This window comes from Gregarina niphandrodes, assembly GCF_000223845.1.
Source record: "Gregarina niphandrodes unplaced genomic scaffold scaffold00009, whole genome shotgun sequence".
Classification (NCBI taxonomy): domain Eukaryota; phylum Apicomplexa; class Conoidasida; order Eugregarinorida; family Gregarinidae; genus Gregarina; species Gregarina niphandrodes.
The window spans coordinates 149,676-172,004 of NW_011646046.1; the positions used below are offsets into that span (position 1 = coordinate 149,676).

The 22,329-nt window shown below is 55.0% G+C and overlaps 9 protein-coding genes across 9 annotated transcripts; 3 read left to right on the forward strand and 6 right to left on the reverse strand.

The window, feature by feature from the left end:
• Nucleotides 1-218: 218 nt before the first annotated feature.
• Nucleotides 219-1,811, reverse strand: GNI_060610 (sugar transporter; the record flags this gene model as incomplete). Its single annotated transcript, XM_011136212.1, has 1 exon — nt 219-1,811. One exon carries the CDS (start codon nt 1,809-1,811, stop codon nt 219-221), a length of 1,593 nt encoding a protein of 530 aa, XP_011134514.1.
• Nucleotides 1,812-2,121: 310 nt separating this feature from the next.
• GNI_060620 (hypothetical protein) lies at nt 2,122-2,738 on the reverse strand (the record flags this gene model as incomplete). Its single annotated transcript, XM_011136213.1, has 2 exons — nt 2,122-2,432; nt 2,567-2,738. The coding sequence occupies 2 exons, from the start codon at nt 2,736-2,738 to the stop codon at nt 2,122-2,124; spliced, it is 483 nt and encodes a 160-aa protein (XP_011134515.1).
• Nucleotides 2,739-2,947: 209 nt separating this feature from the next.
• Nucleotides 2,948-4,508, forward strand: GNI_060630 (cyclin-dependent protein kinase-like serine/threonine kinase family catalytic domain protein; the record flags this gene model as incomplete). The annotated part of the gene is made up of 2 exons (XM_011136214.1): nt 2,948-3,354; nt 3,710-4,508. 2 exons carry the CDS (start codon nt 2,948-2,950, stop codon nt 4,506-4,508), a joined length of 1,206 nt encoding a protein of 401 aa, XP_011134516.1.
• Nucleotides 4,509-4,736: 228 nt separating this feature from the next.
• GNI_060640 (sugar transporter) lies at nt 4,737-6,335 on the reverse strand (the record flags this gene model as incomplete). Its single annotated transcript, XM_011136215.1, has 1 exon — nt 4,737-6,335. One exon carries the CDS (start codon nt 6,333-6,335, stop codon nt 4,737-4,739), a length of 1,599 nt encoding a protein of 532 aa, XP_011134517.1.
• Nucleotides 6,336-6,598: 263 nt separating this feature from the next.
• GNI_060650 (TPR repeat protein) lies at nt 6,599-11,830 on the reverse strand (the record flags this gene model as incomplete). The annotated part of the gene is made up of 1 exon (XM_011136216.1): nt 6,599-11,830. The coding sequence occupies one exon, from the start codon at nt 11,828-11,830 to the stop codon at nt 6,599-6,601; it is 5,232 nt and encodes a 1,743-aa protein (XP_011134518.1).
• A 3-nt stretch (nt 11,831-11,833) lies between these two features.
• On the reverse strand, nt 11,834-13,321 carry GNI_060660 (RNA recognition motif (RRM) containing protein; the record flags this gene model as incomplete). The annotated part of the gene is made up of 1 exon (XM_011136217.1): nt 11,834-13,321. The coding sequence occupies one exon, from the start codon at nt 13,319-13,321 to the stop codon at nt 11,834-11,836; it is 1,488 nt and encodes a 495-aa protein (XP_011134519.1).
• Nucleotides 13,322-13,451: 130 nt separating this feature from the next.
• Nucleotides 13,452-13,820, forward strand: GNI_060670 (hypothetical protein; the record flags this gene model as incomplete). The annotated part of the gene is made up of 1 exon (XM_011136218.1): nt 13,452-13,820. One exon carries the CDS (start codon nt 13,452-13,454, stop codon nt 13,818-13,820), a length of 369 nt encoding a protein of 122 aa, XP_011134520.1.
• Nucleotides 13,821-14,125: 305 nt separating this feature from the next.
• On the forward strand, nt 14,126-16,361 carry GNI_060680 (hypothetical protein; the record flags this gene model as incomplete). The annotated part of the gene is made up of 2 exons (XM_011136219.1): nt 14,126-15,481; nt 15,606-16,361. The coding sequence occupies 2 exons, from the start codon at nt 14,126-14,128 to the stop codon at nt 16,359-16,361; spliced, it is 2,112 nt and encodes a 703-aa protein (XP_011134521.1).
• A 231-nt stretch (nt 16,362-16,592) lies between these two features.
• Nucleotides 16,593-22,184, reverse strand: GNI_060690 (bromodomain domain protein; the record flags this gene model as incomplete). The annotated part of the gene is made up of 3 exons (XM_011136220.1): nt 16,593-16,815; nt 16,942-21,810; nt 22,024-22,184. 3 exons carry the CDS (start codon nt 22,182-22,184, stop codon nt 16,593-16,595), a joined length of 5,253 nt encoding a protein of 1,750 aa, XP_011134522.1.
• Nucleotides 22,185-22,329: the final 145 nt, after the last annotated feature.

The following is a 22,329-nucleotide window of genomic DNA, read 5'->3' on the forward strand; positions in this document are numbered from 1 at the left end:
CGCGCCAACAGTGTTCACCACAACTATTATTCGAGTTTTTTCTCTAGAATTAATAATAAAAACAATAGGCAATAAAAATAATATGAAAAATAATTCCGACATCTGTAGACCATGATCGAATCAGTGGTCCTCTACATATGATGAGCAGCGATCCGATCCGTAAGGGATCGTCATCGTCCTTGCTCGCATTTGCCATCACGTATCCTAGCAGAAGCTAACTAATTGTTGACGAAAGGAGAGTCGCCAAGCTGACGTCCCTTCGTCTCCTTCATCCATAGGAATACGATAACCGCAGACACACCGCACATGATGAAGAAGATCATGTACGATTCCTTGTTGTCCAAATAAGCTGTGACGAACACCATAATAATACCCGCAATCCAGTTGACAGCCGTCGCTGCGCCAGCAGCAGAACCCTTGATCTCAATCGGGTAGATCTCGAACAGATACACCCACAGGATTGGACCGTAAGTGGCGGCGAAGAAGATGATAAACACAATGCAGCCGATAATAGCCAACCACTGCGTCACCTTGGATCCGTCTTCCAAAGCAAGATAGCATATCGCGGCCGGTCCTACCGCTATGGTCATACCCACAGTTCCGATAATCATCAGAGTTCTTCTTCCTAACCTTTCAATCAAGGGCACGGCTGGCAGGGTCATTACACAATTCACAAGGTTCATTATATTCGACATAATAGTCGGCCATTTGCCACTCAGACCCGCGTCCTGGAACAGCTTATTCGAAGACGCGATGAATACATTGATACCGCCGAGCTGCTGGAATGCTGCGAGTAAGCATCCAATAAAAATAACCCAGCGGTAATCAGACCTCGACTTCCAAGCCTGGCCAAGAGTCATGCCAGCTTCCTGAGCCTTCATTGCTTCGTCCACATTCTGTCTAATCTCCGTCAACTCCTCGGTCACGTCCGACTTCTTCGTAATCTTCTTTAATAATTCCTGAGCATCACGAATCTGACCTTTCTCAACGTAGTAGTAGGGCGTCTCAAAGGTATAAACGAACCCGAGAAGATAAGACGTGAAGATCACTGGAATAATACCAATACCCAGCATAACTCTCCACCATACTTTGGCAAACACTTCAATGTCGGGAATAGGACGAACCACCTTCCCGTTTATGTTAACGGCGGGCTGGTCGCTAAGATTGGGAATGGGGCACTTCAAGGCAATCGGCAAACCAATCAGGGTTCCCACAAGGATACCGACGGTCACAAAGAGCTGATGGAACACACCGTACTTCCCTCTAACCGCTGGAGGAGTAATCTCGGACATGTAGCAAGGGCAGCACACAGACACTAACCCCACTGCGTAACCACAGACCAGCCGAGCCCAGAGGAGAGCCGAGAACGAATTGGCGCAACACGACGAGACGATTCCGAACACGAAAACAGCCATCGACAAGAGTATCATACCTCGGCGACCGAAGGCCATGAATACACCGCCAGTCATCGAACCTATAGCCGCTCCAATAAATACAGCAGTAGAGATGAAAGCGTTGTAATTCTTGTATGCAGTACAGTCAGTAACATCTTCAGTGCCGCCTCTCCAATCACACCATTCCAGCTCCCATGCAATGTGGCCAATAGCAGTATTCAGTAACGATATGTTGAATCCGAAGAGGAATGAGCCACAAGCAGCAACAAGAATCAGCTGCATCATGAAGCTAAAGCAGCCACACCAGCATGTCTTGAAAGGACTTGACCAGTCGACCGCGCACTCGCCCTCCGGGTCTTCCAAGGCTTCGTAATTCCGCGTTGGTTCTTCATGCACTATCAAGTGTGAAGAAGACATATCAAAAATTCAGGTAAGAATAATAGTAATCAGCAGCTCTTAACCAAGGCATCTCTGTCTCCCTTGCTAATTGTGGGCGCGACGAATCGGGGCATCAACGAGCACACATTCCTGCTCTCCGCTTCCTTCATTTTAAACTGCCCTTGTCCCCCAAATGCCGCTGTGAGTGCGGTGCGTGGAGCTGAGTGCTGGAAAAACTGGACGTTTCGCGGGTGAAGAATCAACGACCGCCCGAAATCAAGACGGCCCTTTCCCAGCGTCGCGGCCACTGGATCGCGTGTATTGGATCCTGGTTATTGGACACGGCAGGTCATTGGTCTTCTTCTTCTTCTTGCCAGGGGTGTCTGTACTGGGGTTTGCGCGACTTGGGTTTAAAGGGGTCCCCGCTTGCGTCGACGCGCAAAACCATTTCTCGGTCGCAGCAGCCGTCGACGTTGCATAGGGGGAAGCATGCGAAACCGCCCGGTTTGTCAAAGTACCCGGTAGTGTTGAACGTTCCACAGCAACCCTCGGCCTGCTTCTTGACGTAGACTTTCTTTTGGTGTCTGAACACGGGAACGTGCACGTAGTGCGGTAACGTGTGCGCCACTTGCGCCAGTTGCGCTTCATTCACTAAGACACCTACAAGAGTACCGCCGTCAACTTGCGCGTTTGTTGCACGAGCTCGCGCGTGCTGCATTCGTGCAGATTGTGTGCTCCGCGTTGAAGCGAAGAACGTGTGGTCGCGCAAATACCGCGCGATCCATAAAACCTACCCTCTATATGAGACCCGGCGGTGGCCATCAATACCGACTCGGGTGCTGGGGTGGATTGCATGATGGATGCCATGACTCCCTGGCTGTATTGTGGGCCCTGGTTGTATTGGAGTCCCTGGCCGTATTGGGGTCCCTGGTTGTATTGGGGGATATTGTATTGGGAGAGCGTCATATTGTATTGTGGTGGGGCGTCGAGGTTCACTATCATCACGTCCTGTATTTTGAGCCGTGTATTTCAGTGCCCGTATTTCGGCACCTGTATTTCCGTGGTCTTCTATTTCTGATACCCCTAGTTTAGTTTCGACACCACCTTGACAGTTCGGCACGCCTTGACATTTCGACTCCACATAGATAACGTACCATCTACGAATTATGTAACAGATGTTTAACTTACTAAAGGGTAAGAAAAGCGTGACTGATGTTGACGGAATTCCGCCTGAGTTGAGGTCTCTGTTCACCGAGTTCAAAGTGATCGGGGGCGGCACATACGGCACCGTGTATAAAGCCTGCAAGAAAGACGGACATTACGTGGCCCTGAAGAAAATCAAGTTGGCACCCAAAGACGAGATTGTGAGCATGTCACTGCCCGCCACAGCCATGCGGGAAATACTCATTCTGAGGGAGCTGGCCAGCCACCAAAACGTCGTCGCACTGCGGCACGTTTACTTCAAACCTGCCACACTCTCGTTGTGGCTTTGGTTTGACAACTGCCCGCTAGACTTACGGGTACTCATCAAGAACATCTATAAGGCTTCCTCCATAATCAAAGACGCCGCACCAGGACTCGCGTACGGTTCACTACCCTGACGGCCGCATCCCCCTGACGACCGCATCCCTCCTGACGACCGCATCCCTCCTGACGACCGCATCCCCCCTGACGTCCGCCTCCCCCAATGCCAATTACCTTGATACCACACAGGACCCGTACCGCCACTCACCACTCACTACCTTGCCGTGGCTGAATGTTTTATCACTGTATACTCGCGACTTTTCACACCACTCACTGCCTGTACACGTACCTGTACACCTACCCGTACACTCACTATCTGTACCCTGTCTGGTCCCCCCTCCCGTCCCCTTTATTCTGGCCCCGTGAGTCATGCCTATCCATAGCCCCCCCGCCTGAACACGCCGTGACGGTAGGAGTGGGTTGGTCAAGCGGTTTGCTTGGCACTTATTTTGCGGTATGGAGTTTGCCCACAAGCTGAACATTTTGCACCGGGATCTGAAGCCTCAGAACATCTTATTGAATGACTGTACGGACCACCGCGGTGGCCCGGGTGAGCTAGGCGGGGCTTCCGGACGGCGAGTGCGACTCTACGGCGACGGCGAGGGGTCGAGGGCCGAAGGGTCGCGTAGCTCCGAGGATGTGCTGGATGACGCATTGGTTACTGCGTTGAGTCACATGGTTGACCACAATGGCGCGATGATAGGTCCTACTTGCATCGATGTATTGCGGAAGGGCAGTTCAATTACGGCCCAGGTGGCGGACTTTGGACTGGCTCGGTCGCAGAAATTGCAAAGTAAGGTGCTTACCAGGGAGGTGGTCACCCTGTGGTACCGCGCGCCCGAACTGTTGCTGGGCTGTGAGACATACAGCTCGGGCATCGACATGTGGTCCCTCGGTTGCATCTTGGCGGAAATGATGTCGGGCAAGCCGCTGTTTGCGGGCGATTCTGAGGTAGACACGCTCTTCCGCATTTTCAAGCTGCTCGGCACCCCCGCCTCACCCCATGACTTCGGACTGGACCGACTCATATACTTCCAAACCACCTTCCCCAAGTGGGACGTTCAAAACGCCCGCCAGGCCATCACTCGAGCAGTCTACCTCCAACGCGATCCCAACCCCCTCTTTGTGGACCTCGTCGCCAGGTGCCTCACTTACAACCCCGACCTCCGCATATCCTGCACCGAAGCCCTGCAACACCCATTTTTCAACTAGTCTGCAAGTGTGCGAGCCGCTCCAAGCATCTAACCAGTGTCTAGCTGTGTACTAGCACCCACGCGCGCGCACAAGAACTCCATCAAGACTTCATCCACAAGCTAGATCGTTCATCCGCTGACGTTGGTTACGCTTACTAGTCCAGTGCTTACCCTCAGCCCCTCAACTCAGACATTTTTCTTCTGACCATTGGCACATTCATACTGAAAAATATAGCTAACGCCCCCCTCAGTTTTTGATGAACGGAGAGTCGCCAAGCTGACGTCCCTTCGTCTCCTTCATCCATAGGAAAACGATAACCGCAGACACACCGCACATGATGAAGAAGATCATGTACGATTCCTTGTTGTCCAAATAAGCTGTGACGAACACCATAATAATACCCGCAATCCAGTTGACGGCTGTCGCTGCGCCAGCAGCAGAACCCTTGATCTCAATCGGGTAGATCTCGAACAGGTACACCCACAGAACGGGACCGTAAGTGGCGGCGAAGAAGATGATAAACACAATGCAGCCGATGATAGCCAACCACTGCGTCACCTTCGAGCCGTCCTTCAAAGCAAGATAGCATATCGCAGCCGGTCCCACAGCTATGGTCATACCAACAGTTCCAATAATCATAAGAGTCCTTCTTCCCAATCTTTCAATCAAGGGGACAGCTGGCAAGGTCATCACACAGTTCACAAGATTCATGATGTTTGACATGATGGTGGGCCATTTGCCGCTCAGACCCGCGTCCTGGAACAGCTTATTCGAAGACGCGATGAACACATTGATACCGCCGAGCTGCTGGAATGCTGAAAGCAAGCATCCAATAAAAATAACCCAGCGGTAATCAGACCTCGACTTCCAAGCCTGGCCAAGAGTCATGCCAGCTTCCTGAGCCCTCATTGCCTCGTCCACATTCTGTCTAATCTCCGTCAACTCCTCGGTCACGTCCGACTTCTTCGTAATCTTCTTCAGCAATTCCTCTGCATCACGAATCTGACCTTTCTCAACGTAGTAGTAGGGCGTCTCAAAGGTATAAACGAACCCGAGGAGATAAGCCGTAAAAATTACTGGAATAATACCAATACCCAGCATAACTCTCCACCACACCTTGGCAAACACTTCAATGTCGGGAATAGGACGGACCACCTTCCCGTTTATGTTAACGGCGGGTTGGTCGCTAAGACTGGGAATGGGGCACTTCAAGGCAATCGGCAAACCAATCAGGGTTCCGACAAGGATACCGACGGTCACAAAGAGCTGATGGAACACACCGTACTTCCCTCTAACCGCTGGAGGAGTAATCTCGGACATGTAACAAGGACAGCACACGGACACTAACCCAACTGCGTAACCACAGACCAGCCGAGCCCAGAGGAGAGCCGAGAACGAATTGGCACAGCACGACGAGACTATTCCGAACACGAAAACAGCCATCGACAATAGCATCATACCTCGGCGACCGAAGGCCATGAACACACCACCAGTCATCGAACCTATAGCCGCTCCAATAAACACTGCGGTAGAGATAAAAGCGCTGTAATTCTTGTATGCAGTACAGTCGGTGACATCTTCAGTGCCGCCTCTCCAATCACACCATTCCAGCTCCCAGGCAATGTGGCCAATAGCAGTGTTAAGCAGGGATAAATTAAACCCAAACAGAAATGAGCCACAAGCAGCAACAAGGATCAGCTGCATCATGAAGTTAAAGCAGCCACACCAGCAGGTCTTGAAGGGACTGGACCAGTCCACCGTACATTGGTCTTCAGGATCTTCGAGGACTATTCTGTCCTGTGGGATGGCATCTTCCTTCTCGATAACCGACGGGACGGATGTCATCCTCTAAAAATAAATCGTTGCTGAAAAATATTACGTCGTTTTTGTCAGAAACAAAATTCAAAAAGATCTTCTCCGTCTCCCACACACGTGTGCGAATAACCAAACCGGCCGATTTTCGGCAGAATAAACGTCTGCGGCGGGGCTGCTTGTTTCGCAAACGCCGGGTGTGTAGTCGGCGAATTGAATAAAGCCCCAGAAACCACCAGTCATTGTGTTTAACATATTTGTCCCACTTTTACGGCTTGGAGTGCCTGCAAGAAGAACTAGTTGATCGACGAAAAAATGAGGGCGTTTAGACCCATGGGTTCCAGGTCTTCTTCTTCGCCAGAGTACGCGAGCTGAAGGGCGGTGGTCTGAAGCTCCTGGGTGGCCGCGGGAGAAAGGGCCATAAGGTGACTGAGGCGCAAGGCCATGTCCGACTGTTTGAGCCGTAGATACTCGAGGGTGCCTTTCATTCTGCCGATGGAGTCACCCTTTGGCGTCTGGTCGTCTTTGGGTGGATCGTCCTGGAGCGTCCCGTCCCGCTTGGGTGCCGTTTCGCCCGACCGCCAGGACTTGCGGGGCGTGAAAAAGTAGTCGTCCAAGCTTTCCGTCATTCGCCACCGCAGACCTTCATCGGAGCCATCTTGTTGTAAGCGGCTCACTGATGGCAGCACGTGGCACCGCTGTTTGCATATGGGTAGACACTGCATTGTACTGCTGGTGGAGCCGCTGGCTGGAAAATGTTCTGGAGAACCAGCCAGAGTGCTTGTGGCAGGTTCTTCGAGGGCTTCAGAGGTCAGAGACCGAGGTTGGTGAGATAGCCACAAGCCGTCGGCAAGTTCGTACTCGGAGTAGGTGATTACGGCGTTGTAGTACTTCGGCGTTTTCGGCAGCCATTCAGAACTCACCAACGACTGCACCGTGGTAGCTCGTGACTCGGGAGGGGAAGGGTGCAACGTCGGGCCGCGGATGCTGTGAACGCCGCACTTGCCCATGCTACTTCGCCACTTGCTTCTAGACGGGGGCTCGGACTGCTGGTTCAGCTTGGTGTTCTCCTTCGTCTCCTCGTCAGTTTGCTCACCAGAAACCATGGACTTCTTTCCCGTAGTCACTTGACCGAGTGACGCTGGGTTACACAAGGACGACTTCAGGACTCCAGTGGTGGTAGTCAAGCTTATGGACATGTTTTCTCCTTCCGATGAATCCGTGTCGTCCAGCGGCTCAATCTGATAAGCGGTTACCGATTCCTCTCGCTTCAGCGGTTCCTCTCGCCGGTCTTCTCGTGCATCCTCTCGTTGTTTGTCCTGTCCTGTGGCGCTTTGTTCAGAGCAAGCCGCATTTCCTTGCGTATGGGCTGCCGCGCCTGAGAATGTGACAAACGGCACAGGGTCAGGACTGTTTGTTGAGACCCTGACGCGGGACCTCCCGGCAGAAGGTCGCGTGTGGTATCGATTGAGCTGAGGGAAAACGATGTCTTTGCTATGAGCGAAGGACACCTTCTCTGCATTCACTCTCAGGACCTCCACCACTTCGCTCACTCGTCGGACTCCGGGAATCGAGTCCCAACAAATTGCCTGGTTAGCGCACCTTAATTCGTTCAAGGCCTTCAGGTCTACACACGTCCCAGTTGCTCTGCACCGAAGCTCCTCCGGTATCCAAGCCAGGAAGCCTTTGAGCACGAGCGTCTTGGGGTAGAACACAGCTTGCGGCGCCGCCAGCGCCAGCCGGAGGTACATCAGCCTTCTGAGATACTGTCCTTGGACCCAATCCACGAGCTCCACCAGCGACTCGGGCGTTTCGAAGATCATCAGGTCGTAGAGGTAATTGGCGACCACACAGCCGGCCGTGCTCTCCATACCCGGAGTGCCGGGCGGGCAATTGAACAACGTACTCAAAGCCTGCTCCAAGTCAGTCTTGTCTACGACTCCTTCCGGTGGCCGAACCATGGCCAAACTTGCTTGCTTCACCCGTAGGTAGTCGCCATGTATCAGGATGTTGCGTATCTCCTCCGCAGATTCCTTTTGCTCTTTCTGGTCTCGATCTACCGACGGAATTGTCTCGCCATTTTTGTCGGCGCTATTTGGCGCACACGCGTGTTTGTCCACTCCCCTATTCCATTCCAGGCCCTGCTTAAAGCGTCTTGCCCACGTCTTGGCACGGATCTGGCGCAGGACAGAGGGTTTTCTCAGTAAGTAGTCCAAAATCCGTCTGCACGAGAGGCTGTCGCAAAAAATGTCGGCGCTGCAATCGACGGCAATGGCGTTGGAAGTAGCAACCTGCTTAGGGGGACTCCTCCTGAGGACGCGCAAAATAACCTCAATAGCCAGCAAGGGATGGGCAACCTCAAACAGCGCCGCGCGGAGCTTTGTGACCCTTGGCTCATGGACAATCATGTGAGAACTAATTCTCCTTTCGCGGTCCATCATCGCCAACCGTTTCTGCTCCTTGACACGCTCGAGCCCTCCAAGCCAAAGATTATAGATCGAAGTAGAGTCGTCACCCGATGTCCCGATTCGAATCAACTGAGGGCCGGCCACTTGCCCGTCCCCCTCCAGTTCCGGCCTTCCAATTTCCGGCCTCCCAATCTCCGGCCTTGCAATTCCAATTTCGGGCGAGCAAAGGCCGAATGAGGCAGAGTCTAGGCCGTTGCGCAAGTTGGCGCTGGCAATAAGACATTCGTGGACGTACCACCGGTTCCCGAGGAGGTTGTTTTCGGCTACGATGTTCTGATGGCTGGAATGAGTCAGAACAGGGCCGACCCAAATGCTGGCTCCAATAATGTTGCCTTTGGAGAGATGAAGAACGAGTTTGTGAGCTAAGTTGGCCGAGGCCCGTGGTGCCCGGACTCGAGGTGTCTCGAATCGATCAACGCTGCTGCCCGGGACGATCGACTTCCGCAACTCTGCCAGCCAACTGTCTTCCCGCGGATTGTAGCTCGAAGATGAAGACGACGACTGACTGCACCGTGACTGACTTACCGTGTTCGCTGCGGCCGGTACTTCGAGCACACCTGAACACCGCCGATCCTCCGCCTCTGACCCCTCGCGCGGCGCAGATCGGTGGGTAGCCACACGGGGGGCACTAGACCGTTGCCCTTCGACGGGCATAACAGTCGGCAGCGCTGGCCGAGTTCCTGACCGTCCGGTCAGCGGCAACAGAACCTCCCCAGTCCTCAAATCAATACTGTTCCTTTGGTCGACGCTGTTCCTTTGGCTGGGGCTGTTCCTTTGGCTGGAGCTCTTTTGGTCCTGGCTATTTCTCTTGTCATGGAGCCAGAAGAAGTGAGGGCAGAGGCCGTGTGTACTGTCCAAGCCCAGTTCTGCGTTTCGCTGGAAGAGCTGCCACGTATCCGCGATCAGGTTGTCGCCGCTGGAGAAGAGGAGTAGCGCCATCACCACGATGTTGAAGGGTTTGCTGCACCCGTACAAAGACGAGAGCTCCAGCTCAATGCTTTCTTCGGAGGGGATCTCGCTGAACTCCGAAAGGGTCCAGGCCGCAGTGAAGTCCGTGACCAGCTCAATCTGGTTGTGCAGCGGGGTCGGCAGCGGCATCGGGAGCGCACTGAAGCGGTCGTCCGGCGACCCAATGACGGCCTCGGGCAGGAAACAACTCTTGGGGGAGCCAGTGCCCAACTCTCCGCTGCCCTCGGAAGTGCGCGTTTGAATCATTCCCAGAGCCACGTTCAGAGTGATGCGGCAGGGCAAGAGGGTGCAGGCGGTAAGTTCCAGCTTCTTCATGAGTTTCAAAGGACAGCCAGGTCCGAGCAGGTACGGCGGGATAGCACACGGATCGATAATCAGAATATCCGGTTTCCAGAACGACGGAGGCGACAAACATTTCCTCAAAATGTCCGCACCCCGACCGACCAACTCATCGTCGTCCTTGGAGCCACTCACCGGCAGCGACACCAACTGGTCGTCTGCCACTTGGTCTTTAGTGCCGAGCACTCCGAGGGCGGCCAGCTTTGCCGCGGCAGCTTCGCTAGGCGACGAAGACGGCGACCGTGCCGCCGACTCCGTACTCCCAGCCGTCGCCGCAGACTTGGCTCCAGGCACGGACTTGGTTCCTGGCGGGAACTCCTTGCAGGTCTTCTTACGGGAAGCCGGGGAGAGAGACCGCAGTCGCTGCGTAAGTAAAGAGTGCTTCCGGTGCCCCGAGCTGACGGGGACGCGTTCAGGGGTCGGCGCCGTGCCGTTGAGGATGGTGTCCGGCGAGATGAATCGGAGGTTGCAGCCCGGGGTCAAATTTGCCGACAAGATCTGATCAATTTGCAGGCTGTTCGTGGTGACCACGGTAGCGTATTTGCAGCGCTGAGCCACGACTGCGACCGGCAGAAGCGAGTCTCCTCCGATTATCAACACAGACTCTTCGGCTTGCGTCCCGAGTGCCAGACAGGTGTTGAGTACACACTCACTCATCGCTTGCGCCAATCCGCTGTCAAAGACGTTGAGCACACGTGTGGGGAAGTTCACCAGCCGCTGCAGCTTCAAGAACTCCCGGACGATCACTTTGGGCTTGGTCGCCGCTTCGTCACCACCCGGGGCTTCTTCCTTCGCTGGGACGTAATTGCGCCAGTCGACGGCTAGGGGCGTCTTGGCGGTACTGCCGGTCGCGGCTAGACTGACCGACGGCCGATAAGTTTCCCCCGACAACTGAGCCTTAAGGTAGGCCTTCTGCTCTTCGTTCAAGGAGCTCGAAAATTCCAACTCGGTCGCCTGGCTGCTCTGTTCTCGAGCTTCTTCTTCTTGAAGCATTTGTGCCAGCTGGTCAAATCGTCGATAGTCGATCGCATACCGCTCAATCCTCTTTTTCTGACGCAGCCTACCATCCACCACTGCAATTTCCCGGTCGAATTCCTTAATAGCCGCCTTGGCTTCCGCTGACACCGGTGGACAGGCTGATGCGGAGGAGACTTGTACACTGCTCTGCGTTTCCCCTGCCTTGCTGATAACAGATGGTCTTCTCAAGCCCGTTCCCGCCCTCTTGAATTCGCCCATTACCCTCCCTTTACTTTCGTCCCTACAAGTCCCATCTCGGTTACTACCGTCGGGATTGTTACCTGGAGGGCCCAAGCTGTTGTGTTGTGTAACCAGTTCCTTGCTTCTTTTCAAGGCTGCCAGGGCCGCCTCAAGTTTGCCGAGCTCCATCAGCGCCTTCGAAGCCCTAAACCACCCCTTTGGCCAGTCAGGTGCGAGTGCGATGCATTTTACCGCATCGGAATAGGAGTGAAGAATTTGACCGTTCTTGTAGAAACAGATGGAGCGATTACTGTACAATTTTGCCCGTTCAAAACTGTTCCGGACTATCACGATGCAACCCGTGTACGAGTCGATGGCTTTCGAGTAATTCCCTTGATGGAAGGCGTCGTCGGCAAGACTCTTGACCTGACTGAAGATTCCTCGTACGATCTCGGGATCATAATGCCGGTGCAACTGCTCGGAGAAGTCTCCGTCACTAATGGACCCAGTCAGTAGCTGGTTAAGAAGAATCTCTATGTCATTAGATGAGGTCATATTTTAAAAAACGGTATCCTTCATCCCGCAAGCGTACTCAGTGAAACGCTGACCCCAACCCTCTATGGCAGTTGCTTCCCTCAACTGACTCGCTCCTAAGCGACTAGCTCCTCCTGAATGACTGGCTCCTTCTAAGTAGCTGGTTCCCAAGTGACTGGAAGCATTACACAAGGCGGTATTATCCACGGCGGGGTTATCCACAGCGCAGCCAGAAGAAGGAAGGTGGGATCCAGAGGGGTGACAACCGGAGGAAGACGGGTGCCAGAAAAAATGGAGCCCATCACTACTGGCGGACGAGGGCGATCCGAGACTCTCCTTCAACAACGAACTGTCAAGCGTCGAGGAGTTCTTGGTGGTGGTGTTACTGTTCCTCAAAAGGGTGCCGGACGGTGACTTTGAAACTTCCCGCTCCATGTCGTCTTCGAGCCGTCCGAAAGGGTTCATCTGGCCGTATGCGGACGTAAAAGGGTTAAACATGAACTCCGCGGGTGCCCTAAAAGGATTGGCGTCCTCTGCAGCACTAGCCGGGGGGTCGTCCACTTCTTTGGGGGTGGGTGATCTGGTGGCATTATCCTTGAGACACCGTTTTAGCAGGCAATTTATGGTTTCCTCGTCGTGATTCCTGAACTCCTCATCCAAGGGAAATGCAATGGGGAATTCAGTGGAATAGTCCAGAGGGCTGTATCCGGCTTTCCGGAGATTCTTGGGTTCAGCTTTAAATTCAGTCTTGTTTGTAGACAAATGCGTCTTATAACCGCGTGACTGGAACGCACTCGAGGACGGGTCGGGGTGGTGCGCACTCGTGTGCTGCGCACTCGCGTGCTGCGCATTAGCGTGGGCGGCTTGTGCGTTATTGTACTGTGCATTGAGGTGCGCATTAGTGAATGCGTTAGTGTACTGTGCGATGGGCGCGTTTTGCGGGTTGGCGAAGGCGTATCGATCGGCGTGGTCGAATTGTTCCAGGTTGTGGTCTTTGGCCCCACAGGCGGACTTGGCCATGCTGACGAAGACGACGCGTCCGCATAGAGTTTGTTGCGGTTCGGCGGCGGCTCGGACGGCGCTGTCCTGTTTGGCGTAGGTGATGAAGGCGAAGCCCTTGGAGACGCCGTTGGGGCCGTAGACGACGGCGCAGTCTTCGATGGGGCCATAGTGACTGAAGTAGGCGCGGAGGGCGTCTGCGTCACAATGGAGACCGAGGTTGCGAACAAAGATCTTACGGCGCGAACAGCGGCCCTGTACAGGCACACCGTCCACCATAAATTCGCTGAAAGGGTCCGCGGCCACCTTTACGAAGAGCTTGCGTCCGTCCAGGTGCAGCGCGCTATCCAAACACTGCCGCATCGCTTGGATGTCAGCGAACGTCACGAACCCGAAACCCTTAGACCGACCCGAACGCTCACGCACGATGGCCGCATCCTCCAGAACTCCGTACTTCGCAAAGTGCGCCGCAAACCGCTCGTCCGTCGTATTATAATGGATATTTCGCACCATCAATCGCCTAGACGCTGGGCTCGAAACAGACGTCCGGTACACCAAGGTGCGAACACACGGCGACACTGCACTAGCGCTTATCAAGATATCAATCAACTGCTCCTTGCTCAACGGAGCGGCCAACTGCAAAATGTCCGACGCATTTGATGAAGACGCATTCAATGACGAAACCTTCAGTGATGATGAGGAGTTCGATGACGATGTGTTCAATGACGATGTGTTCAATGACGATGTGTTCAATGACGAGGACGCGTTCAGTGGCAAGGTGTTCAGCGACAAGGGGTTCAGTGGCAAGGTGTTCAGTGACAAAGTGTTCAAAGACATACTCAGCTTTATTCCATTCTCGCCATCCGGCCGCACGCTATCCAGCTTACTGCCGTCGTCCAGCTTGCCACTGTCCGTACTGCAGTTGCTACTAAAGGGACCGGGGTTCACCGTACTGGAGGTCGTGGTATCGAGCAGCTCCGGCGGAGGGGGAGGGGGCTGCCCCAGCCTGTGAGAATCTGGTGCCTCGAAACGCCGCTCATCGTCCAAAGGCCGCAGTAGCATATGTCCCGTGTGCGGAAAATCGCACCCAGAGCACACGATGCTCCCTCATTTAAACAGTGCTCCACCCAGACGATGCTCTTCCACATCTGGGACGGGAACAGCTAGGCAGCTGGGTAAAAACAGCTAGGCAGCTGGGTAGGAACAGCTAGGCAGCTGGGTGGGAACAGCTGGGTGGGAACAACTGGGCAACAGTACGGGCAAGAAGGACTGGTGGCAATATCGGCTGGCAGGGGGATGGTAGGGCAAAAGAAAAACATGGAGGCGCTGATAGCCCATAGTGCTCGGAAGTTCCTTTGTCTGAGGGACTACAGAAATCTGTGTGTGTCTTTGAGACTGTTTCCGGAAGATGTGGATCGTTACGTTTCATTGACTAGATTGCACAGTCAGGCGCAGGTGTGCGTGACTGAGCCGGCTGAGGAGGAGGAGTGGAGCCAAGTGCCGTCGGGCGCCTTCTTGTTGAACCGAACACACCTGGTGTTGCCATTGCCTTGGCGCCAGGTAAACGACTTGGATCCGGCGCTGTCGATAGTAGAAGACTTGTTCTGCGACCCGGAGGATTGTGGCGGGAATGGGGGAGTGCTGAATCTCCAGGGGGCATTGCTGAATCCCCCGGGAGGAGGGTTGAGCCCAGGAGCGTTGAGCCCACGGGTGCCCTTGGAAAGCATAACGATTATCTTGAAGCAAGTGACTTACCGCGCTCTCAAGGTGCTGAGGAGACTTTTGGAGTCCAACGCGTCCTCCGTACGCGTCATCACGATCACCTTTGGCGAAGTGACGGCTCATGAACCCTTGTCGTTTAACAGACCTGTGCGTAGTAAAGAGCCCCAAAGCGAGAATTTGGCTACAGCGAACAGACGGCCTCACATGGACTCACTGATATATCAAGGGGACGATCCCAGAATTGTGGCCTATGTCGGCACACAATATGTCGAAGCCCAGCACGATCGGGCAGACGAGAGGAGTGGTTGTCTGGATACGAAGGCAGACTGCTCGGACTTATGCTTGAATATGGAGGGATTGGTCTTTCCTCAACTAACCTCAATGCAGTTAGGTGTGCCCTTCAGCTGCAGGAATATCGAGGTCCCCGGTCTGTCGTCACTGAGGGTCTATTACTTGCCTGAAGAGAAGGTTGGTCGGTGGTGCAGTGAGATGGATCTATATCGGTCTCAGTCTGTTTGCGAACACCAAGTAGGGTCCTTGCAACACTTACTCTCAATCTGTGCTACAAGCATCGAGGATCTACAACTCTCAGGGTGCGTCCGATTACGCCAGGAAGCCAATATATTCGATAACCGATCTTTCTTTCCCCATCTCAAATCCCTTGACCTCGGCTGGACCTGCCCCGCGGAACTCCACTCGCTAGCCGAAGCGCTGAAAGCCAAAACCAGTGCTCCGGTTGCCGAGCTTCTGAGCATCCCATTTCAAACTCATGCTGCTCTCATGATGTCCGCGAAAATCTCGGACATTGAGATTAACACTACCAATGCAGTTGTTACCATCCCGCCCCGCCTGCCAAGTTTGAGTTCCTTGTTTTTCAATGGACCAGTTCGATCAGGACTCAGTAATCTACATTTAGAGATACATCAAAAGGTTATAAGCAGAAATGAGAATGTAACAAACACGTGCGGCGGTACAAGCACACACGTTTGCACATGTATAGAACAATCACAGACAGCCAATAAGGCAGTAAAGACAGCCCAGGGAACAGTACCTGAAATAGTGAGTTGTTTATTAGGCTTCTGGAATATGTTTGCAATATGCCTGTTACAGTGCGAGTCTGGAAAATCTATTGAATTTCCGTTTATCATTCCCTGACTGTTGTATTTTCGCTATTTATCGGAATGCTACTACTCGGCTCCATCATTTAATCTTGCGGAAAAGTTTTACCGCGATAGTTAGAGAAAGTACTGACTTCCCTAGCAGCTACCGCTACGGCCGCTTTCGCTGGGATCAGTTCTTAAGGTATTGCCATGTTTCGTCGAGCACGTACAATCGAATTCGATTGTCTAGAGTAATGCGAAGCAGACGACGGCTTGGTGAAGAAGACGAACTGCAATGGGAGGCACAAGAAACCCTCAATAGCGGCGAGGTGGTAACGCCGCCTGCGGTCGACCCGTCCATGAACGGCAGGGATCTCTTCGCGCTCGAGATGTGGCAGTTGCCTGCCCTGAGTGCAGGACAGTGTTCGGATACAGAGTGTGCCTACGCAGTCTGGAACCAGCTGACGAGCGACCAAAAAAGCCTTTATCATCGAATTGCCAAACTCTATGTACAACAAAGACAGGACCACTACTCGTTTGAGACGTACCGTCCGTGGTGGAAGCAGAAACCGCTCTGGAAAACCAGACTGCAACCGGAGGCCAGTATTATACGACCTTCGAAGTGCGGCAGAGAGACTCGGGACGCCAACACGCAAAGAGGTACCACACAGGGAGGTACCATACAGGGAGGTACCATACAGGGAGGTGCCACACAACTAGGCCCATCATAGCAACACAGGGAACACACTCAGGGAAAACAGCAGGGAAGACCGACAAGTAACCTGCGCCAGTAGTCGGGTAGTAGACTCCAAGCCCCCCCAAATCCGTCCGTGTAGCGGCTTCCTCTGTTGTTGGGCTGCCGTACAGCGGCTTCTCCTCCAACGGCCTCCCCCATAACGGTCTCGCCTACCAGAATAGAGCGGACTTGACCGGATCGAACCGACCGGATCGAACCAACCGGACTAGGAACTGGTCAGAAGCCGGGTGGCGAAGTGGAGCAGCTGGTAACTGAGGGACTGGAGAATGTCGCAGTCCAACAGGATGAGCGTCATTGGAGCGTTGTACGTTCTGCAGTTCCTGAAGATCGTAAAGATGTCGTTGCGCCACTCATCGAACGAGCTGTACTCGTTGTTTTTCAGTTTCTGCGCGGCCTTCAATAGCCACATCGGAGAATCAATTATTTTACTACAATAAATGTGCGTGCGTGTCTCTAGGGAAGGGGCATGAGGGGACAGGGGTATGAGGGGACAGGGGTATGAGGGGACAGGGACCATTTTTTGGTCCCTCATTCCCAGTCCTCAGGGTGGTTACTAGTAGTTCGGGTTTGCTTTAGCGTTGACGGGGTGGACGAACCAGTGGCCCGAGGGGTGTTCGATGAGACAGGAGACCATGCGTTTGGCGAGGGTCTTCCAGTCGATTTGGACTGGTAGGGGCCACTGCTTCTGGAATTTGGAGTAGGCCCAGGCAGTGATTTCGACGCGGTCGTAAGAGCTGATTGCGCGGACCGGAAGGCCTTGTCGAGCGAGGCGGCTGACCTGTTTGCTGCAGCTGGCAGCATTGGCCGTGGTGGCTGGGGAGAGGCAGTAATAGTTGGCGAGAATGAATTTTTGCAGTTTCACCAGCTCCTCTTGTTGGCCGGTCGCCGAAAAGTGTTGCATGTTCGCCCCCACGTCTTCGGAGCAGGTCTTTAGGGCCGGACTAACACCCATGCCGTACAGAAAGTAGACCACCTCACGCACGTAGTAGACCAACCGGTCGGCAATGGCGCAGAGCGAAGGTACTACGGCGTGTAGGTATTTGTACAATATTTCGTATACCTCCACCGTCACCGGCACAATCATAGGGATGTCCTTCGGAATTGCGTTCTTCGTCTTTCGCTTCCGTTTGGAAGTCTTGTGACCTTCCGCCGCGGGACCATCCAGGTGGTCCTCACCCACCATGTCCGGCGGCATGGGTATCGAATGCAATGGACTCCCCGATCCCGGAATAGACCCAGGCACGGATCCTGGCACCGAGCCAGGACTCGGCCCAGGAATTGACCCAGGAATTAGGACACTGCCTTCGGCCCCATTATACGGCGAGCTGCGATACGTAGAGCCCGGCATAAGTCGTCCAGAACGACCTCCTCCGTCGCCGAAACCGCCAGCCACGTCTCCCCCAAAGACTCCTTGGTCCGCACCCTCACGGTCCGTATCTCTTCTCGGTCCGGCTTGGCCAGTCCCGTCGTTGTCCATCCCGTCTTGGTCCATCCCATCTAAATTTGTCTCGGGCGGGTCCTCCACTCCCCTCTGGCGGACCGGGTTGGGTTGGTCTGCGAGAAATCCGTCGTCAAACCCCGCGGCAACCAGCTCTTGGTCCAAGTCCAGCACCATGCCGTCCTGCATATATACGTCGTCTACCCGCATACCCTCGGATACGCCCAAGTCGTCTAACATTCCCAAGTCGTCCGGCAGGCCGAGGTCGTCGCCAAAGTCGGTTGGGAGTCCTAGGTCGTCAATTCCGTCCAATTCAGTTCCAGTGTTCAGTTGGTCCGGGGGAGCGGAAAAATGTTCCCCAATCTCGTCAAACTCCTTCTCCATCAGGTCAGTCTCCCATTCTTGGCCCGTGACGGCGTCGCCGAGCTCCTGCATGAGCATATCGTCCATAGAGGTCGTGGTGGGGTCCAGCTGCGTGGTTTCTGGGAACCCGCCCTCGGGGTAATCGCCGGCCGGGTAGTCAGCTGCGGGGTAGTCGGCCGCTGGGTACCCCGCTTCCGGGTACCCAGGCCCTGGGAAGCCGCCGCCGAACTCGTCAAACTGGTCGAAGGATTCGTCAAATCCCGCCCCCTGGTTCGCCAGGTCATCCGCCGGCGAAGCGGCCGAGGCCTCGGCCAAAACACCCGACGGGTTGTCCAATGAGCCGTCTGTGGCGAGGTGGTTCTGATGGGTGTAGTCTTCCGACGGTTGTCCATGTGGCTGGAATTCGGGCACGATGACTTCGCGACGAAGCATCTCGTCGCCCACGTCGGGGCCCCCCATCGGGTCCGGAGAAAACTCCTTGGGGTGTCGGTCCTGTGGATGGCGGTCATGAGGATGGCGATCTTGAGGATGGCGATTGGTGGCGTGCGGTTTTTTCTTCTTCTTTTCCTTGGTGGCGGCGACAGCAGTGGCGACCGGGAGGTGGCCGGTGTCGAGGACCCAGGGGAGGAGGGAGAGTGGACAGTCGCGTGCGGCGTGTTGGAGGCACTCGAGGAAGGCGGCCCAGGAGGCGACGAGAAGGCCAGCGTCGTTGCTGAAGGGGAGGAGTATTTCGAGGGCGGTGAGGAGGCGAACACAGTGGAGGACGCCTAGGCCGAGACGGCGGACGGCTTCCTGAGTGACGGGGTTGTCGATCCATATGCAGCCGAGAGGTGTGTGTTCCACGATTAGATGGGTCAGGGCGAGGGGTGTGTGCGTCGGAAAGTCCATGACCCAAAGCGGCGGGATGAGACGGCCCTGCAGGATGAGGCTGAGCGTGCAGTGCATGGCCTTGGCCTGCACGGTGAAGTCGCTGTAGTTGAGCGAATTGCAGATCTGTTGCGAGACGTGCTGGATGGCCACGCCCCACTGGGACATGGGGTCCACGTGGTGCAGCGCCCGGTCACGGTAACGGCGCAGATACAGCCAGGAGTTCTTGTCCGTCGCCAGGTCGGGCAGCGGCAGCTCCGCCGCCAGACTAGCTGGCACGGGTCGGGAAACGGGCAGGTAGGAGAAGAGGGGGTCCAACGGCACCGAGCGCTCCAGCGCCTTGCATCTCGCCAGAATCTGGAAGGCAGGGATCCGGCTGAGTGCCGCCAGGTACGCCTTGGTCACTTCGCGATCACCCGTAGGCAGTTTCTTCTCCATTTCCGCACGCGTGTATACCGACAGAAAGATCTGGTGCGTCCGGCTGTCGCACCACGAGCGGATGTTGAAGAGCGCCGAGTTCTCAGGCGGCGCCGGAAACGTCAGGTTCGGCAACGAGGCAATCAGCTCGGCGACCAACATGTGCAGTGGCAGCGTTTCGTCAAGTGTGGCGGGTGCAAACGTTTCGCAACTGAACTGCGTTCCCAGCCGCACGTCCACGGGGAAGGGCCAGCGCGAGAGACAGTGGATGTAAAAGTCCCAGACGGAAGACGGCGTCTCGTTAACATTATTCCGTAGTTGACTGACAACAGTGTACAAGTCGCGCAGTTGCTCGAAAGCCAAAGAACTGTAGACCGGCGGCATGGGATCGTTATTGATGAGGCCGGGACACATACTTTCCTGAAAGAGGGGGAGCAGTCTCCCAACGATAACTTTCTCAACATGGTCGTTGGCAATTACACTCCCGACTGCGTTCGCAATGCCATGCACGCAGACCTTGCGCACATTTGGGTGTAGGCGGACGTTGAAGGCGGCTGAGACCAGAGTGTCGAAGGCGCTTACGTGCTCCGCGGCAAGCGCGGAGAGCGCCTTGGCTGCCTCCAGCTGCGCGCGCACACACGTGTCGCGCGCGAGTTGGTTCATCCACATCGCAAGACTCTGGAAGCGCTGCAGCCGCCCGATGAAAAAGGAGTCTTCCGAGGGCCGTATCCACAGCATGGGAGTGGCCCGGGCGTTCTGGCTGTCGCCTGAGTCGGTGGGGACCGGAGCGGGTTCCGCAGTGGGCTGCTTCGTTGTCGGCGCGAACTGATTGCGCACCGTGTCGCTGCAAGCGCTGGAAAGCAACAACAAATCTTCGTGACCGAAGGCCGTTCCGAGCAGTTTGCAGTTTTCGCCGTTAGCGAACACGCGCTGTGAAGGCACAGTAACGCCGAGGACACGCGGTAGCGTCATGCTTGTCTTCTTCGTCACGCTCTGGTCCCGCAGCGTGACGAAGGAGACGGCGTGGGCATTGGGCTTTATGGCGACAACGTCTTCGCAAACCGCCGCGTCTTCGTAGGTGCGCATCAGCAGCTTGGCTGGCCACACACAGCCGACGGTACCCGATTCGGGCAGTTTGGAGGTGAAAGGTAGCCGCAATAGGTCGGCGCGGAGGCTTTCTTTCTTCAGACTGTCCAGCCACACGTTGCAAACGGCGTGATCCTTACTTACGGGCGTCTTATGGTACTTAACTTTGGGGACAAATTCGGAAAGCGTCACGCACTGTTTCAGCGCGTGCCAACAAATCACATTTACAACCCACTCCGCCACGGCACCTCCCAGAGCCGCAACCTGCACACGATGCGCTGTGGGCGTACTGGCAACCAGCTGCTCCATGTTGCTGCTGTCTGAGGCCATGGCCGCGCGCTGTTCTGGTGTGAGCGCCGCCCAACTGGCCGTGGCTTGCTTGTGTAAGGAAGTGAAGAGCGTGCCGCGCCCTCCGTAGAGCGGGAGCGGTGCATTGCCCACGTAGCCGTAGCCGACGGCCAGTTTGTTGTCCTTGACAATCAACTCTACCGGGTTGCCCCGCATCGCTGCGACGTCGAAGCCAAGCTGGTCCAGGAACTGCGACACGTTCGAGCTCTGCAACAGCGCCTTACGCACCTCCGAACGCGCATCTCCCTCGTCACTTGGTCCGAGGTTCATCCACTGCGGGCCGTTCAGCAACGCCGTGATGATAGCAGGCACAGCTCCCACTGCTGGAAAGTAGTAACTAAACATGTTGTTGTCAATCAACTTGGGCGCAGACAACGCGTGCTCGTCCAACCGCAACTTCACCACCTCCAATTGCCCCGTCTTGCGCTGCAACTCGTACCATAGCGCCACAATGACCAAGCCGCAACCGACGCCGCCAACGTACGCGCGTTCGAATCCCTCCAGGTCCGACACGAATTCCTCCACGTCCAACGTCGGGTGCCCGCGGTACGGATGTAACTGCAATTGCTCCGGTACCAAGTTGTCATCCAACTCGCGCACATTCACCACCGGCTCCTCCGCCGTCGCAGGCGGCGGCTGATTTCCGCTCGGCGCCTCAGTGCTCTTGTGCAATCGCAATCGAATAAATTCGGACAAAACGCGAATCTTCAACCGTTCGAAAAACTTGTCCAGGTGCACCGTCACGTCCTTCGACTTATACTTCTTCACATACCCGAAAATAAAGTTCTTGAAGAAGTTCGCAGTTAGGAAGTTGCGTCCCACAGACAATGACACCACATGACACTCCAGCGCTACTAATAATAACTGACACTTGAGCTGATACACCGGGCTCAACGGGTATAACCTGCAACGAAAACGATCGACACGAACAGTCAAGGTGTGCCACGCAAGGTGTTTGGCCCGGTAGGTCTAGAGACCGGTAGGTCTAGAGACCGGTAGGTCTAGAGACCGGTAGATCTAGAGACCGGTAGGTCTAGAGACCGGTAGGTCTAGAGACCGGTAGGTCTAGAGACCGGTAGCTCTAGAGACCGATGGGTTAGGGTAGAGGGTAGTTTACACTGAATAATGAGATAGAGATTTACTGCAAGCCAGCGGGTACCGTTCCCAGCCGCGGTCGCAGAGTGTAATATACAAGTCTAAGGTTTTCTGTAGAATCATAGCGGACTCGACCTTGCCGAAGAGTTCCGCTGCTATGAGGTGTCGCAAATATTTACGCATGGCGACGACCAGCCACAGGTGTTGCTTGGCGGTCTGGTCGAGACCGGGCCAGTGCCAGAGGTGCAGGAGTCCCTCGACGATGTTAAGTTTCTTCAGTCGTGCCCGTTCCCCTAGCAGGTCGTGTCCGTGGAGCTCATCAACCGGC